We start from the raw sequence: 19,499 nt of genomic DNA on the forward strand, positions 1-19,499 counted from the left end.
GGGCACCTGGGTGGCTCAGTTGGTTAAGCGTATGACTCTTGATTATGGTTCGGGTCATGATCCCAGGGTTGTGGGATTAAGCCCTGTGTTAGGGCTCAGTGTGGAGCCTGCTTGGAATTCTCTTTCTCCTTCTCTCTGTGCCTCTCCCCTCCTGTTTTGTTTTTTTTTTTCTTTCTTTTTAAAAAAATGAATCTTTAGATCATAAACTTAAACTAGATACCAATAAAAATGAAATAATTCTAGCCAGACACTGGTGACAGGCTTGGAGCTCTCCCTTAAAAGAATAAGAGAGCAGCAACTATGAAGAGAGGTGTTGAGACATGGCAGCACCTGAGACTTCTTCCCAGATAGAATCAGAAAGATTGAAAGACTTGAAAAGGGAATCATTTTTTCATTCTTTGTAAAAAAATTGTAATGATAAATTCTTTATCTTTTTATTATTTGTGAACATTTTCTGTGGAATTAAAAATGAAGCCACCCCCAAATTTATTCCACTAGAAGATCAACAGCATTTGCTGATTTTACTATTTTATTGTATTTTATTTTTAAAATATTTTATGTAATCTCTACACCCCATGTGGGGCTCAAACTCACAACCCCAACATCAAGTGTTACATACATACTCTGCCTACTGAGCCAGCTAGGTGCCCCACATTTTCTGATTTTAAGAATTTACATTGGTATAACTGTACATACAGAATTGGTTAGAAAATTGCATTGGGGTTTAGTTATTAAAAGACTAGAACATTCTTTTTGTATGGAAATAATGTGTTTATTAGGGAAACATTAAAAATTGGTTTCTTTTGAATAAATCAGAAGATTTGAAAAGAAGTTTTGGAGGATAAGTATCAATTAGAAGATGCTGCTGGATAATCTTTTACCTTCAGGAAAAAAGGTAAATTAATCCTGTTATTATATAGTAAACATAAACTATAATCTAATACCAGTTAAATGTGTATGGTACAAACCACGGTTAGGATCTTGGGTTCCCCAGGCATGCTGACTTGGGTTCAAATCCTGCCGCTGTTACTTACTGTTACTGTGTGATTTTATAGAAATTACTTAATCTCCTCCTGTGGTTTTCCTTTGTTTAAAATGAGGATACAGAAGTCCTGCCTCATCTGCAGTTTCACTTCCTGTGATTTCAGTTAACCGCAGTCTGGAAGCAGATGATCTTTCTTACACATCAATATAGTAGCCTAACGCTGTGTCACAATGCCTACGTCATTCACCTCACTTTATCTCACCATATAGGTATTTTATCATTTCACGTTACCACAGGGTAAGTACAGCACAGTAAGATATTTTGAGAGAGAAACAGAGATACCACATTCACATGAATTTTATTACAGTATATACATTTTTATTTTTAATTTTTTTTTAACATTTATTTATTATTGAGAGAGACACACACACAGAGCATGAGCAGGGGAAGGGCAGAGAGAGGGGGAGACACAGAATCCGAAGCAGGCTCCAAGTTCTGAGCGGTAAGCACAGAGCCCGACGCGGGGCTCGAACTCACAAACTGTGAGATCATGACCTGAGCCGAAGTCGGTCGCTCAACCAACTGAGCCACCCAGGCGCCCCACAGTATATCGTTATAATTGTTTTATTTTACTAAGTTATTGTTGTCAATCTCTTATTACTGTGCCTAATTTCTAAATTAAACTTTATCATAGGTATGTATGTATATAGGAAAAAACACAGTGTATATAGGGTTTGGTACCATCTGTGGTTTTAGGAATTCAGTAGGGGTCTTGGAATATATCCCCCATAAATAAAGGAGACTACTGTACTAGTAACTTGTATCTCATTGAATGTATTCTCCTTGTGGTTCTTCCATACAAAGCAGTGCAATGTCTGCTTAGTGCATGCTCACTGTCAGTGTTATATGTCAAATTCTTTTTCGGGTCCTGTGGTTCTAAGCAAATTAATTATTTTCTATGTTGTACCTGTGAAGGTTTTTTTTTTTTTTAAAGATTTTATTTTAAGTAATCTTTATGCCCAACATGGGGCTTGAAGCCCAAGATCAAGAGTTGCATGCTCCACCAAATAAGTCAGCTAGATGCTCCAGGATATTTCTTTTTTTTTAATTTTTTAATGTTTATTTATTTTTGAGAGAGAGAGAGAGAGAGAGAGAGAGAGAGAGAGAGAGAGGGAGGAAGAGACAGAATCCGAAGCAGGCTCCAGGCTCTGAACTGTCAGCACAGAGCCTGATGCATGGCTCGAACTCACAAGCTGTGAGATCATGACCTGAGCTGAAGTTGGACACTTAACCGAATGAGCCAGCCAGGAGCCCCTCCAGAATATTTCTTATTCTATAACTTGATATGTGTTAAAATTTTTCTCACTGTTCTTGATCTGACTTTGAAACACCTAAAATCAGCTAACATATTACACAAGTTCTACACTGTAGGTACGTATGATATTAACCTGTTCTTTTTTTTAAGTTTATTTTGAGAGAGAGAGAGAGAGAGAAGAGGGAGAGAGGGAAAGGAAAGTGTGGGAGGGAGAGGGAGGGAGGGAGAGGGAGGGAGGGAGAGGGAGGGAGAGAACGTGAGTGGTGGAGGGGGAGGGGGGGAGGGGGAGAGAAAGAGAGAAAGAAACCACGAGATCATGACCCTACCAAAACCAAGAGTCGGATGCTCAACTGACTGAACCACCCAGGCGCCCCCATATTAGCTTGTTTTTAATCACTGGGCCCAGAGAACTAAGCCTTACCTTTGGGGAGAAGTAAAATTTCACCCAAGGCATGAGTTCTATAATGACACCAATAATCTGAGGCAGGGCAGAGTTCAGAAAACCATGAGGGGACAGCAAGCCCACGTTTTATATTTTTCACTCTGGAGCAAAACATGGCCAAGATGCCTTGGAGGGAGATTCTTGGTAGGAAACTTTTAAGGTGACTTTCCCTACTCTACAAGATCTAAAGTTTATCTATGCCAACCCTTTTGGGCAGAAAGGCTATTGTCTGGCTGTATTTCTGCCCCTTAGAATCTGTTTATTTCCACATTTTTCTCCTATGGTGATTGGTAAATTTTTGTGAAAGACCTTGCCAGGCTCATCTGGGTTCAGAGAAACCAAGGAAAGTGGATCTGTCAACATATCTGGGCCAGAGTTAATTAATTAATTAATTAATTAATTTTTAAGTAGGCCCCACACTGGGTGTGGAGCCAAATTTGAGGCTTGAACTAACAACCCTGAGATCAAGACCTAAGCTGGTATCAAGACTCGGATGTTCTGTCCCAGAACTTTTATTTTAAAGGGAGAATGAGAGGCTACTCAGAATGCAAAGCTCAGAGCACCTGGGTGGCTCAATTGGTTTAGTGTCCAACTCTTGATTTTGGCTCAAGTCATGGTATCACAGTTCCTGAGATTGAGCCCTACGTTGGGCTCTGTGCTGACAGCACAGAGTCTGCTTGGGATTCCCTCTCTCTCTCTCTCTCTCTCTCTCTCAAAATAAATAAACTTAAAAAAAAAAAAAAAAAAAAAAAAAAAAAAAAAAAAAGGATTGCAAAGCCCACAAGGGGGAGATGGTACCCAGGAGTAAGAGTCCAGCCATCCTCTCCAGACCTGGAGATGCTGGATTTCTTTCTTTCTTTTTTTTTTAATTACAGATGAAATTCTTTTACTGTTTTAAGTTTCTTTATTTCTTTTTTTAAAATAATTTGTTAATGTTTATTTATTTTCGAGGGAGAAAGAGAGAGGGAGCAGCAGAGAGAGAGGGGACAGAGGATCTGAAGCAGGCTTCGCACCGACAGAAGAGAGCCCGATGCGGGGCTTGAACCTACAAACCGCGAGATCATGACCTGATCTGACGCTTAACTGACTGAGCCACCCAGGTGCCCCAATGAAATTCTTTTTCAAAGATATTCAGAATCTGACTTCCAAAGACTAAACAGGGCAGAGACCATGTTGTTTATGACTTTGTATCCCCAGTATCTAGTATGATACCTGACCCATAGCAGGAGCTTGGTAAATAACTACTAAATGAATAAAGAGGCACCTCTCTGGCCTCAGAGTATATCCACACAGTCCACAAATATATATTCAGAATACATTCTATGTGCCAGCACTGGGGCCATATCAACAAAACACAGTACAAAGTAAATAAAAAGCAAAATAGTGACAGAGAGGGAGAAATGCTATGAAAACAAAATCAGGGGGCGCCTGGGTGGCGCAGTCGGTTAAGCGTCCGACTTCAGCCAGGTCACGATCTCGCGGTCCGTGAGTTCGAGCCCCGCGTCAGGCTCTGGGCTGATGGCTCGGAGCCTGGAGCCTGTTTCCGATTCTGTGTCTCCCTCTCTCTCTGCCCCTCCCCCGTTCATGCTCTGTCTCTCTCTGTCCCAAAAATAAATTAAAAACGTTGAAAAAAAAATTTAAAAAAAAAAAAAAAAAAAACAAAATCAGTGCTAGAGAATGATGGGGGCAACACAGTCAATGAAGACCATCTTAGGAGACATCAGCCACAAGGAGGTCTGGGGGAAATAGTATTGCAGCCTGAGACAGTGCCAAATCTCTGAGGCAGGGATGAGTTTGGCATATTCAAGGAAGGGAAAGGAGGTCAATGTGGCATGAGTATGGTGAATGAGACAAAAGTGGTAGGAAATAAAGCTGGAGAGGCAGTGTGAGGCCTACAAGATCATTTTGGATGAATACAAGGCCTCAGAAGCCATGATTTGAACTATGGATTTTGTTTTTAGTGCAAGGAGAGGCAATAAGATCTGGCTTATGTTTTGGAAAGAATACTCTGATCATTGTGTCAGTAGACTGTATGGAGATGGCAATGGAGGTTGGCAATGGAGACAGAGAAAAGTGCATGGATTTGGAATTACGTTCTAGAAGTAGATCTGATACACAATTTCTTTGATTTGATGTGAGAGAATGAAGGAAGGAGTCATGGGTAACTCCTAGGTTTTGAACTTGAGCAACTAAACTGAGATGAGATGAAAACTGGAGGAAGACAGCCTTGGAGGAGAATTTAAGACTTTTCTTTGGCTATGTTAAACATGAGTGGTCTATCAGATATATGTGTAGAGATATCAAGTAGTCAGTTGAAGATTCAAGTCTGGAGCTCAAGGGAGAGGTCAGAACTGGAGATATAAGTTGAGAATCATCAATATATCAATCATAAATAAGGCTATGGGCTAGAAAAGAATGCCTAGTGTAGATGGAAAAGGAAGGAGGCCCTGGGATAGAGTCTTAGAGCCTTTCAAACCCTGAGAGAGAACTGTCCAGCTAAGCCTTTCCTAAATTCCTGACCCATAAAAACCATGAAAGGTTCACAAGGTTAGAGGAAGCTAAGATCCACATTGGGAAAAAGAACTTCATAAATTATCAAAATTTTGAGAAGGTGGCCTGAATGTGGATCTCGGTTGCCCTGATATCCACACATAACACTACTACCTCTCCAAAATTGGTCAGATTTGATATAAGAAATCTGATGCTTAGAAAAATCATTGGAGGGGTGCCTGGGTAGCTCAGCTGGTTAAGTGTCCAACTTCAGGTCATGATCTCACAGTTGGTAGTTCAAGCTTTGCATTGGGCTCTATGCTGACAGCATGGAGTCTACTTGGGATTCTCTCTCTCCTCTTTCTCTGTCCCTCCCCCACTCATGATTTCTCTCTCTCTCTCTCAAAATAAGTAAACTTAAAAAAAAAAAAACAACAACATTGGACAGGCTGAAGGTACTAGGTTGGGCCTCCACAAATGTCTCTAGGAACAATATATGACTGTTTCAACAGAAGATCTATAGTGTCTGAGGCTTCCATCACAGCCTTGCTGGAAGTAAGAAGCTTCCATTGTCAATGACCCTACATCTCAGCCCATAAAGCTGGATAAAGGATGCTGATGCTGAAACACTGATGTAGGATGATCTCATAATCCAATGATCTTTTCTTTCTTTCTTTCTTTCTTTCTTTCTTTCTTTCTTTCTTTCTTTCTTTTCTTTCTTCCCCCCCCCCTATTTTAGAGAGAGGGAGAGAGAGCATGAGTGGGGGAGAGGGTCAGAGGGAGGGAGGGTCAGAGGGAGGGAGGGAGGGAGGGAGGGAGGGAGAGAGAATATCTTAATAGGCTCCATACTCAGCACAAAGCCTGACATGGGGCTTGATCCCATGATGCTGGGATCATGACCTGAGCCAAAGGGTCAGCCGCTCAACCGACTGAGTCATCCAGGCACCCCTCCATGACCTTTATTGACCATAACAATAGCCAACAGCCATACGAATATGGTCTTCACTGCATTTGTGTCTTCCCTATATTATGATAAGACATGATTGGCAGGATTTAATTTGTATCCATATTGTAGCCAACTAGATGTATGGGGAAGAGACTGAGATCTGGCATAGGGCTGATTTTCACAGGGTCAGTGAAGTATGGACAGAGACAGCTGGTGTAGAGAAGCAAGATAATTCATAAACTTAAGGAATTTAGGGAAAGTAGTATTTGGGGGAGAAAATTATCGTGACACCTCAATTCAAGTTACAATTGTCTTTGGGTGACTTAATGTGCCTTAAGTTGCCTTAGGATACTTAGGGCCAGAATAGCTGGCGTGACTAAACCATCTCCAATATTCCAATTAATGGTGAACACTGCTAATCTATAATGACTTACTACTCCTTTTTTTTTTTTAAGTTTATTTATGTACTTTGACAGAGAGAGAGAGCAAGCTAGAGAGGGGTAGAAAGAGGGAGGGAGGGAGGGAGAGGGAGAGGGAGAGGGAGAGGGAGAGGGAGAGGAAGAGGGAGAGGGGGAGGGAGAGGGAGAGGGGGAGGGAGAGAGAGAGAGAGAGAGAATCCCAAGCAGGTTCCACACTTCCAGCAAGGAGCTCAATGTGGGGCTCAAACCCACAAACTGTGAGATCGTGACCTGAGTTGAAACACAGAGTCGACACTTAACCAAATGAGCCACCCAGGCGCCCCATGACTTACTATTGCTTGGGCCTTAGAATCTCAACTCAGCTCCACAGAAATTCATCAGTTGTCTGAAGTTGGTTCTCAGGGATAGATATAACCTATTTAGAACCCTGCTTCTTATTGCTTATTAGGAGGTAGTGGATTTCTAGGTACAGCTATAGTTAGAAAGCAGTAAACAACAAAAGATCCTAGTAAAAGCAAGCTGGACATAATCTACCAGTGGGTCAGACTGTTTAGGCAGTGTAGTCTAACAGGCAGGGTGGTCTACAAGAATGAATTGGACATTAGCCCCGTTAAGGTTATTTAGCTTCAGCACTTCTATTTTGTGAATCCATACTGTTGATGGTGTGTAAAAACTCAAATTTTATTATACAAAAAAGTCATGAAGAAAACAAATGTAATGGCATTGATGATGTGGTGTTAAAAAGTTTTCTACTTAAAATACGTATAACACAGAGTTGAGCTGAAAGCACAATAAATGAAATGAAAAAACCACTAGAAAAAATCAGTATCAGTTTCTAAGTGGCAGAAGAATCAGTGAACTTGCAGATAGATCAACAGAAATACTCAAACTGAAGAAAAGAGAAAAAGAAAATTGATAATGAACAGAGCCACAGATACATGTGGGATACATCAAGCATACCAAACAAATACATACCAAACATATATATGGGGAATCTCAGAAGAAGAGAAAGGAATGGGAAAAAAACCCACATATTTGAAGAAACAATGTCTGAAAACTTCCCATATTTGATCAAAGAAAAACATTAATCCATACAGCTAAAAGCCTCAAGGTACTCAAAATATGATAAATACCAAGAGATCTACACCTAGATACATCATAGTCAAACTACTGGAAGATAGAAACTCTTTAAAGCAGCAAGAGAAAGATGACTCATCCTGTACAGTGGAATAATTTGATTAATGACTTACTTCTTATCTGTAACAATGAAAGCCAGAGAGCAGTGGAATAACATATTCAAAGTAGTGAGAAATATCAACACTGTCAACTAATAATTCCATGTCCAGTAAAACTATCCTTCAAACAGTATGCTAAGTGACAGAAGCCAGTCACAAAAGGCCACATATTATACAATTCAATTTACATGAAACATCCAGAATAAGCAAATCTATAGAAACAGAAAGGAGATAAACAATTGTCAGAGGTGACTGCTAATGGGTGTAGGGTTTCTTTCCGGGGTGATGAAAATGTTCTAAAATTAGATAGTGGTGATGGTTGTACAATTCTGTGAATATACTAAAAACCACTAAATTATATATTTTACAAAGGCGCATTTTATGGTATATGAATTATGTATCAACAAAGATGTTATTTTAAAAAATATATACTTTGGGGCGCCTGGGTGGCTCAGTTGGCTGAGCGTCCGACTTTGGCTCAGGTCATGATCTCGTGGTTCGTGAGTTTGAGTCTGGAGTCGGGGTCTGTGCTGACAGCTCAGAGCCTGGAGCCTGCTTCAGATTCTGTGTCTCCCTCTCTTTCTGCCCCTCCCCTGCTCACACTCTGTCTCTCCCCCTCTCTCAAAAATAAATAAACATTAAAAAAAATTTTTTTAATAATAATAATAATAAAAAAATATATATATATACTTTAAGACTGAAAACACAATAAAGACATTCCCAGATAAAGACTGAGAGAATTCACTGTTAGCAGGTTTGCCTTGCAAGAAATACTAAAGAAAGCCCTGCTAGCTGAAAGGAAGTGGTACTAAGTGGTAATGAATCCAGAGGAAGAAAAAAGAACACCAGAAATGGTAAATATGTATGCCAATATAAAAGACATTATAAATATTTTTTAATATTTTTTTAATCTTTAAATAAAATCAATAAATAAATCAATAAAAAATTTTTTAATCTTTATTTACTTTTAAGAAAGAGAGAGACAGAGTATAGGGGAAGGGTAGGGGCAGAGACAGACGGAGACACAGAATCTGAAGCAGGCTCCAGGCTCTGGCTGTCAGCACAGAGTCCAACACGGCGCTTGAACTCACGAAACGTGAGTTCGTGACCTGAGCTGAAGTTGGATGCTTAACCGACTGAGCCACCCAGGCGCCCACCCCAAAAAATTTTTTGATATTTTTTTTGAAAGAGAGAGAGAGACAGAGTGTGAGTAGGGGAGGGGTAGATAAAGAGGGAGACACAGAATCCAAAGCAGGCTCCAGGCTCTGAGCTGTCAGCACAGAGCCAGATGAGGCACTCAAATCCATAAACTGTGAGATCATGACCTGAGCTGAAGTCGGAGGGTTAACTGACTGAGCCACCCAGGTGCCCCATAAATATACTTTTTTAAATAACTTCTCTTCACTTCTTTAGAAGAGATATTGTATAAATCAATAATTATGACACTGAATAATTAGGTTTATAACATATATCAATGTAACAAATATGACAATAATAGTACAAAGGAGGGTGAGGAATGGAGCACTATTAGAGGAATGTTTTTATACATTTTATCAGATTTAAGTTAGTATTAATTTGAAGTAGACTGTGATGAGTTAAGATGCATCATATAGTCCCTCGAGCACTAAGAAAATACAATTAAAAAGTAAAAAAAAAAAAAAAAAAGGGCACCTGGGTGTCTTGGTTGAGAGTCTGACTTCAGCTTAGGTCACAATCTCACGGTTCATGGATTTGAGCTCCACATCGGGCTCTGCTATCAGCACAAAGCCTGCTTCAGATCCTGTCTCCCTCTCACTCTGCCCCTTCTCTGCTTGTGCTCTCTTTCTCAAAAATAAATACATTAAAAAAAAAAAAAAGTATAAAAAATTGACAGAGGAAGTAAAATGGTCCACTAAAAAATACTAACCACAAAGGAAGTCAGTAAAGGAGAAAAGGAAGAACAAAATGAAAAGGAGATAAATAGCAAAATAGAAAATGTAAATCTAGCCATTATCAATAATTAAATTAAATGCAAACAGTCTAAACAGCCCACTCAAAAGCCAGAGACTGTCAAAGGATAAAAAGCAAGATCTATACAATGGGATTCTATTAGCAACAAAACATAATGAAGCCCATAATGAATGCACGGTACAACGTGGCTGAACCTCAAAAACATGCTGAGAGAAGCCAAATGCATTCACATTGTATGATTTTATTTATATGAAATGTTCAGAAAAGGCAAATTTTAGAGACAGTGGTAGCCCAGGGCAGGAGGTAAGAGTGGAGATTTAATGTAAAGAAGCAGAAAGGAACTAACTGGAGTGACGGAAATATTCTAAAACAGAATTGTGGCTACACAACTCTATACTTTTAGCAAAAAATCATTGCATTGTACAGTTAGAATGGGTGAATTTTATGGTATATAAATTATAACTCAATAAAAGTGCTAAGAGAAAAACAAAACAAAAACCAAGATGAGTAGAACCTGGTGTTACAGGTATCTATCTAGACCTCATATAAATACTGGAAAGTGAGGACAGTAGGGAAATGAACTGGGTCCTAAGTGACATTGTACATTCACACACACATAAGCAATTCACTTTTTAGAGCAAAGCTGCTGTGTTCTCTGCTTCAAGGTCCAGCAGATGCCTTCCCTGTCCCTCAAGGACAAAGGTCACTTCCTCTTTGTGCACAACCAATTCTTACACATTCCTCTTTACTGTACCCATTACATTATACTGAAACTGTTTTGGTGTCTGCTTCCTGGACTAGACTATAAACCCTCCCAGGGGGAAGGACAGTATCTTCCTCATCTCTGTAGCTCTGATGCCCAGCCAGTCCTAGGAACTGAGCATACATCAATGATTGTCAAATTAGTGAAAGGAAAATTGGGGTGCGTTTGGGGGGATTTGTACCAAACAAGTTTGAAATTATGAGGGAGACAGAAGGCCCATATTAATTTAGTAGGAGTCAGACTAGACTAGTTTTCAAACTGGAGAAGTACACACAAGGGTATAGGTCTGTGTACCACAGACTCCAAATTTAAACATATCTTCTTTGGATGTGGTCAAAAAGTCCATTTTATCCCAGGACAATCAGTTCACAAGCAACATATTAAACTTTCCATGATTAGTCTGCTCAGCAAACAAACAAACCTGATTTCCGAGCAGATTACTTGACAGGATTAGCACAGAAGGCCAGACGGTTCTTGTACTTCCGGACTGGAGTTAAGCAGCTAGTGGTAAGGACCATGAAGGGAGTCACACAACTAGGTCAGGCCAGCCCTTTCCATCCTCCTCTATCTCCATCTTACCCAGTGCCAGGTCAAATGCAGAGCAAGCTAGGAAGCTTCAGCCCAGAAGTGCCCCCCAGTGTACCCTGTTCTTCACAACTTCGGGACAAGCCTACGATACAAAGAAGTTGGACCCAAAGTATACCCTGGCCAGTTTTTCAGGCTCCTGGCCCCCATCGCATAAAAAAGACCCAGGTAGTAGAGACTCGACAAATAGAAACAGGGGTAAACCAGGTTCAGTCACCAAGGCCAGGAAGAACATGGGGTAAGAAGGCCTTCTGGAGTTCTTGGAAGTGTGGGGCATGAGAGAAGGGAGGCAAGATACACTAGGGGTGGGGGAACTTGGAGACTGGGACAATGGAGAGTCAGGGGAAAATGGTGGGGGGATAGCAGTCTGGCGGAGAAGGTTCTGTGGGTCTCCGAGAAGGCACGAATAGGAATTACAGTCCTCGAGTTTAGGGAAGAGCTGCGCTCTGGTGGATGAGAAAGGCGGGGGAACCCCCACTCCCAACGGTGTGAGCATGAGAAGGCCCTTGACTACTGGAGAGCGGAGACCTGATTCGCTGGGTGCGGCGGCCTCAATTTTCCGTGGAGCTGGCCCACGGTACCCAGGCCCTGCTGGGCTGCACGAGTCAAGGAGTCCCGGGCGCGTCACGCAAGGGGGCGGGCCGGGCGCCAGGGGGTGTGACCGGAGACCCGGGGGCTGGTCCGCGGTCCCAACCCGCGCTTCCTCCGCTCCCAGCGAAACGAGCGGGTGGGCGAGGGACTTACTGCCTCTGAGGTCCTCGGACTCACCTTCCTCTCTCCCCACTGGTTGGGCCCCGGACACTGCTTCCCACAGGCGGCGCGCCCTCTCGCGGTCGAAGCGCAGTCCGTCTGGTTCCCGGCTTTCTCGCTCCTCCGAGCTGTTGTATGGCAGGGCCCCTCCGCTGTCCGCGGCCTCCACGGTGCCCAACGCAGTATACTCCATCTTTCCTGCAAGCCGTAACCGGCAGATAGCCGCTCAAAAACCTTGGTCTCGCGAGATGTGGGTGGGAGGGTGACTTTGCCGGGCCAACAAGTCTCGCGAGGTTTGGGAGCTGCAGCCAGCGTTGCAATGCGGGCCTTGGTGCTTCCCTTTGATCGCTGGTGAGCCTCGGAGCGTGGTGCGTGGAACTGAAAGTTAGTCGCTGGTTTCACAGTAGCCCCCTTACTCTGATACAGGTTCGTGCAGGTTCTCACCTTGCTCACCATCAGCCTTTGACACTTAGAAATAGTTACCTTGAAGGCCCTGTTACGTGGGGATATTTTCTCCGTTTTACTGTTAGGGAAACTGAGGCCTAGAACCTAAAAATAGTTTACTCAAGTTTGCCACCGGAATGTAGTAGAGCCAGGACTCCATCTCCGTAATAAATACCAGTTGAGTTTCAACTTCTAACTCCTAGCCCAGACCCCACCCCCCCACCCCTTAAACTCTCAATGCAACTGTCCAACCTGAAATTTTATCTTCCATCCCCACAGATCCTCCCCTAGTCTTTCAGGAGCCACCATCTCTTGGCAGGGTTATTGTAGCATCTTCACTAGTCCTTTCCCTTGCCCTTCAGATATTCTCAGCACAACAGCCCTAGCAGTCCTCATAGCAAACCATGTCATGATACCCTGATGCTCATATTTTCCAACACTTTCCTATCCTACTCTTGATAAAAGCCAAAGGAAGTCCTTAGTTTAGCCAAAAGACCCTATACAGTCTGACTTCCTTTAACCTCCCTGATTTTATCTCCTACTGTGTTAGCCTCCAACACCTTCATTACTGTCCCAGTTACCCTGACCACCTGGATTGCATTTTCCCCATATACTCTCATGGCTCAGTCTTTCATTTCTTTCTCTGGCTACCCTATCTAAAACACACATGTCACGTTCTTCTTTCCTGCTTTATTATTTTTTCCTTCTTAACACTTAACATTATCAGACATAGTATGATTTTACTTTTTATCTTTTTTGTTTGTTTCCCCACTAGTAGGCACACCCCAAGAAAGTAGAGATTTTTGTCTATTTTGTTCTCAGATGGAACTCCAGCACCTTGAAATAGAGCCTGGGTTCTCATAGGTACATATAAAATATCTGTCAATTAATGAAACTTTTGATATAATTACCTTATTTCAACTTCATTTATTCAAATGCTTATTGAGAGTTTAATTATGAGTTAGATGTTTTGGGCATTGGAATACAGTGGTAAACAAGACAGAAAGGGAAGCTCTGGTATTGTGTTTTTTATTCTACTGGAGGAGAGTGTAATAAGTCAACAGATTGTAATAAGTACTAAGAACATAAAACGAATATGTATTGGGTGAATGATGTGCAAGGAACATTAGTCAGGGTGGTCAGAGAAAGCCTCTAAAGAAATGACATTTTACCTAAGCCTGATTGATGAGAAGTGGGAGGCCATGTAAAGAACTGGTGAAGAATGTTCCAGGGAGAGGGAACAGGAGGTACAAAGCCCCTATGGCAGGAGTGAACTTGCTCTGTTGGGAGGAATAGGAAAAAGGACACTGTGGCTGGAGCCCAGTGAACAAGGGAGAAGTAATATCAGAGGAGGCAAAAAGAAAAAAAGAAAGAGACAGGTTTCTTGCCTGAGATCACACAGCTGACCAGCAAGAGATACTTATTTATACTGTAAATATTGAGCATTAGCTAGTGGCAGCCTTCATGCCTGACTCCTCTATAGTGTAATAGATGATTGATGTTTATGCAGTGTTTTATAGTTTATGAAGCACCTTTAACATACATTATAACATTAAATCCTCAGAGTGGTTTTCCTATGAAGGATTCTTTCTTATTTGACAGTAAAGAAACAGACTGGGAGAAGTGAAAGTTTTATCAGGGTCACACAGCTAGTTAATGACAGAGTCCATACTTGAACACCAGTCCTCAGACTGCACATCCATGTCCTTTTGTCAGTACCAGATGACCAGCCTAAAAACCAATGACTGTACATTACTTAATTAATCTTAAAGAAAGTTTCTACTTATCCAAATTTCCATAGCCCGAGTTATTCACTAGAAATCCCAAGGTATAGAGGACATTTTAGTCAAAATCCCAGAATTCAAGCATATATATTTAACACAATGGAGCAAAATACAGTCCCCCTCCCCTTGCTCCCATCTAATTAGATGCTCAAAACTATTTATTTATTTATTTATTTATTTATATTTATTTTGAGAGAGACAGAGACAGAATGAGTGGGGGAGGGGCAGAGAGAGGGGGAGAGAGAGTCCCAACCAGGCTCTGCACGGGGCTTGAACTCATGAAACTGTGAGATCATGACCTGAGCTGAAGCCAGGAGTTGGATGCTTAACTGACTGAGTCACCCAGGCGCCCCTCAAAACAATTTAGATTTATTCTCCAGTGAATGCTACCATGATTTGTTTTCTGTGCCACTGAGGCAGAGTCCTGAGCTATGGCGCTGAGTGTCTGAATAGCCCTTTTTCTGCTTTGTCCTTGTGTAAGTGCTTTCAGTAATGGCCCAGGCCTGGACTCCTTGTTGGAACTTGACAGTGCATGTGATGCCTTGTATTTGGGGCTGGCGTTTATTTCTTCCCTGTGGAAAATGAGACCCACTTCCCAACATGTTCTGTGTATTGCTGCTATGAGAGAAGAACAATCCCAGGGAAATGGCTTTGCCGAGGGACAAATTGGCCACTGTTCGGCAGATTCTTCATTTGAGTAAACACTGATTGTGTATGTTCTCGGGCATGCAAACCCATAGTACAGAGCTTAGTAAACTATGGCTCTTGTTCTCAGGGAGATTAAACTCTAAAGGTGAAAGTATCTATCGTATGCATAATATCACACAGTATGTGTTAACTGCTATAGTAAGAAGTGACAACTGTTTTGATTGTACCTGGGATTTACAGAGGTGACTGAATGCTGATAAGAGTTCAGAGCCATTGAGAGTTTTATTATGCACACTTCCAAAAGGAAGGGTTATGCCATGCCATGCAGAGCCACAGTACACAGGGAAAGTACCAGGGTTGGTCAGGAGGCAAAAAGAACAGCCAAGAGCATGCCCCAGAGCCTTTATTATAGTCAACACTGGAAGGAATGGGTGGGGCTAGGTAAGAAGTTGAGGATTGGCTAGTTTGAATAATAATAGCAGGGCTCCAGGCTATGGGAGTGGACCCTAGTAGTCTGGTACCTAGCTTTGGGCTGATTTAGGAAAGGGGGAATATTGGCTTGGTGTGTGAGTTAGATAAAAGAGATGGCTGGAGATGCTGGTTTTGGATTGGTTGATTTGCATATGAAATGTGTGTTTAGCCGTTTGCCTAATCCTGAGAGGGGCCATTACACCCTAGTCTTCAAAGATGTCAAAGCTTAATAAAATACAGAAAACAACAACAACAACAATAACATGATTAGTAAAACAACCAAGGCCAGTGTGAATGGAGTGGGATGATGAAGCCACAGCTGTGGGGGTCTTGATGGTTTCTGACTTACCTCATATGAGGCTTTCAACTTCTCAGCTCTGTGAACACATTTCTAGTTGTTAGAAGTGATCATAATTTAGGTTTTACTAACAGGATGTTAACAAGCATGGTTTGAGTCAGAATCTGAGATTGGTCCAAAACAGCAGGGTTTGCTCTTGAGGAAAACTGGAAAAGCTATGCTGGGGCAGGGGAGAGAAGGAGGGCACATCTTTGCTGCAATCCTAGTCTACTTCTCAGGATGGGTTATTTTGTTTTATTTTATTTTATTTTATTTTATTTTATTTTATTTTATTTTATTATTATATTAAAAACATTTTTTTAATGTTTATTCATTTTTGAGAGAAGAGCACAAGCAGAGGTGGGGCAGAGAGAGAGGGAGACACAGAACCTGAAGCAGGCTCTGTGCTTTGAGCTGTAAGCGCAGAGTCCAACACGGGGCTTGAATTCACAAACTGTGAGCTCATGATCTGAACTGAAGTCGGATGCCTAATTGACTGAGCCACCCAGGCACCCCAAGGTGGGTCATTTTATAGTGACTTCAGGGCTACAGGGAAGCCTTGTCTTTAGGAGATGCCAGGTTTTACATCTGTGACTTTCCAAAGACAGATTGAGGGTCTAGGGTGTGGTGTCTAAATGGTGTGTCTCTCAATTAGATGAAGGCCTCCAAATGTGGGGCAATGATTGGGTGGAAGCAAGCAGGTTGCATAGGAGGTGAAAGAATTCAGTGAGGCAGAACAAAGGAGGTAGAAGTTTATTGCATACACCACAAGGTAGCAAGGTAGTGGGTGAGAAAGACAGCAGAGAGGCTGTCTGCAGCAAGGCAGTGGGAGGGGGCTGCTTTTAAGGAGGGAAGGTGAGGAAGTATGGCAACTTACGGAATTTTACGTTTTTTGGTAACTGTGCCTAGTTGTAAGTAGCCCATTGGTTAGTTAGGGCCTCTGGATATTTTGAGGTGAGTCTCCTCCTGTCTGTATTCAGGTGGCAGTTGTGGGCCCTTTCCACGTTCCATTGCTCAAGCCTGTTTGCCTGAAAGTGGCCTACATATAGGGGAGTTTGCTGATCATGGATTAGGATTTTCAGAGGGTTTTGAGAAAGAGGGGAAGGTGGAGGATTAGATTCAAGTAGAGCTTTCCAACTTTTTCCTTGTCACAGCCCATTTAGAAAATGAGCATATGTGTATGTCAAGTTAAAGTAAACAGATATGGCAGCTTCTTTTCTCCCCAGTGGTGGTCCAGCAACTCCAACCATTCCAACCCTGCTGAGCCACCCTTGGGGCAGGAGGGATGGATGTTCAGAGCCATGTGAGGTGCAATGGATGGCCATGATGTTTTACACCCTGACAGTGTCTGCGGTAAACGGGATTGGGATTAGCCCCTATAATCTCTGAGAAATAAACAGGACATCAATTAAAGCCATCAAGTACTCAGCCTGACATCAACTGCTCCACTCTGCAGTCATGACCTATGTGACCTTAGGTAAATTATTTAACATTTGTAAGTCTGCTTCTTTAACTATAAAATTTGGAAATGATACGACTTTAAATGGTGATTGTGAAGATTAACCAAAATAATCTCCATAAACTACTTAGCACATTGCCTGGCACAAAGTAAATGGTAGCTGTTACTGGTTTATTCTGAATGCTGTATTTTTCTGATAATTTCACAAACTGATATTAGGCTCCATTTTGGTAAAGCTAAACCCCAGTTTTCTAGAATGAGTTTTTGATCCCCCAGTTTCTAGAACCAGTTTCAATTAATTGTGCATTTGATTATGGATCTAGTTTAGTTTAATGTATCCAAGGAAATCTAGAGTGGTTTATTTATTTGTTTAAAAAATGTGTATGTATTTATTTTGAGAGAGAGTGTGCATGTTGGTGGAGGGGCAGAGAAAAAGAGAGAAAACCCAAGCAGGTGCCAGCAGCGCACTGCCTGACTTGGGGCTTGAACTCAAGAACTGTGAGATAATGACCTGAGCTGAAATCAAGAGTCAGATGCTTAACTGACTGAACCACCCAGGTGCCCCTAGAATGGTTTAAAATGATCCAGTGAAGCTCTGTCATCTCTGCTGAAGAACTGTCAAGAAATCAGTAAAGATCTTGAACTGTCATAGTAATTTGAGTCACATCACATCAACAGGCTTTATTTTGGGCCTACTCTATTATATGTCTGTATGTTTGTCCATATGGGCTCCCATAAAGTAGATGGTAGGGCTTAAAGAACAATTTATTTCTCATAGTTCTGAAGGCTGAAAGGTCCAAGATCAAAGTACCAGTAGATCTGGTGTGTGGTGGGAACTGTCTTCCTAGTTTATGGACTGCCATCTTCTCCCTCTGTCCTCACATGGATGAAGGGGTGAGAGAGCTCTCTATGGTCTCTTTCATGAGGTCACTCATCTCATTCATGAGGGCTCCACGCTCATCACCTAATTAGTTCCTAAAGGCCCCAATTCTTAATAGCATCACATTGAAGGTTAGGAGTTCAGCATTTTAATTTTTGGAGGACTTAAGCAGTTTACTACAGACAGGCACTGTACTATACTCCCCTACAGACAATACTTAATGGCTTCCTGTTGCTTATAGGACAAGGTTAAAATGTCCTACCTGGTATAAGAGTTTGACTCTATAGTCTAACTCCTTCCCTCTCCACTCCCTTTTTCTAATACTCTCCAAAGCACCTTGTGCTCCAGCCACACTGAAAGGACTTTTCAGCCTTGTGGTTTGTTCTCTGGCTGGGGCATCCTTTCACAGCTCTTTTCCTTTGTGTGTACTGTTCCCACTGCCTTTAATGCCCTTCCACCATATTGTCATGTCCATTTGACATACTTTGTTGATGTTGCTTTGTATTCTTTGACTATAATACATCATAGCTGTGAGTGCAACTGTATACTGAATTCTATGAGTCCTTGAGTTGATCATCAAACCTGGGTGATCATGTGGATCCCTAACACACCTGCTAAATGAAATTCTCCTTGACTTCTTCTCTTCCTCTAGGAAGAAGTAAATAACTCATTTCTCCATACTTCTATAACACTTTCTACTGTCTTTTCCTTATTAAAAATGTTTAAATTATCATTATTTAATACATATAAAAATATTATATGTAACTTATAAAGAGTAATAATATAATGAACACCCATGAATTCATCATCTAATCTGAGCTAGAAATTATCAACCCACCTATTTTTTTTATTAACAAAAAAATTTTTTTTTTAAATGTATGAAATTTATTGTCAAATTGGTTTCCATACAACACCCAGTGCTCATCCCAACAGGTGCCCTCCTCAATACCCATCACTCACCCTCCCCTCCCTCCCACCCCCCATCAGCCCTCAGTTTGTTCTCAGTTTTTAAGAGTCTCTTATGCTTTAACAAAAATTTTTAACATTTATTTATTTTTGAGAAACAGAGAGAACACAAGCAGGGGAGGAACAGAGAGACACACACACACACAGAATCCAAAGCAGGCTCCAGGCTCTGAGCTGTCAGCACAGAGCCCATCCTGAGCTGAAGTCAGCCACTTATCCAACTGTGCCACCCAGGCACCCCAGGAGATACAGAATCTTGAGCAGACTCCAGACTCTCAGCTGTTCTCACAGAGCCTGACGTGGGGCTTGAACTCAGGAACGGTGAGATTGTGACCTGAGCTGAAGTAGGACACCCAACCAATTGAGCCACCCAGATGCCCTTAAGTAAAAAAATTTGTTTTAATGTTAATTTATTTTTGAGAGAGAGAGAGAGAGAGAAGGTGGAGGAGGGGGAGAGAGAGAGAGAGAGGAAGACAGAGGATCAAAGTGAGCTCTGTGCTGACAGCACAGATTCTGGTGCAGGGCTCAAATCCATGAACTGTGAGATCATGACCTGAGACAAGTCGGATGCTCAACTGACTGAACCACCCAGATGCCCCCACCCCCACCCCCACCCCCAACACTCTTATG

At 41.8% G+C, this 19,499-nt stretch overlaps 1 protein-coding gene across 4 annotated transcripts in view; it reads right to left on the minus strand.

Annotated features, from left to right (window-relative positions):
• Window positions 1-12,109, minus strand: part of ZNF346 (zinc finger protein 346) — a 31,598-nt gene extending 19,489 nt beyond the window's left edge. For all 4 annotated transcript variants that reach the window (XR_006204681.1, XM_042945763.1, XM_042945749.1 and 1 more), the window contains exon 1: window positions 11,899-12,109. Coding sequence is in view for 3 of the 4 variants with exons in the window: in XM_042945763.1 (XP_042801697.1) it covers window positions 11,899-12,073 (175 nt within the window). In the remaining variant the exon portion in view is untranslated. The remainder of the gene's footprint in view (window positions 1-11,898) is intronic.
• Window positions 12,110-19,499: the final 7,390 nt, after the last annotated feature.

The sequence above is a fragment of the Panthera leo genome, chromosome A1 (assembly GCF_018350215.1).
Source record: "Panthera leo isolate Ple1 chromosome A1, P.leo_Ple1_pat1.1, whole genome shotgun sequence".
Taxonomy (NCBI): domain Eukaryota; kingdom Metazoa; phylum Chordata; class Mammalia; order Carnivora; family Felidae; genus Panthera; species Panthera leo.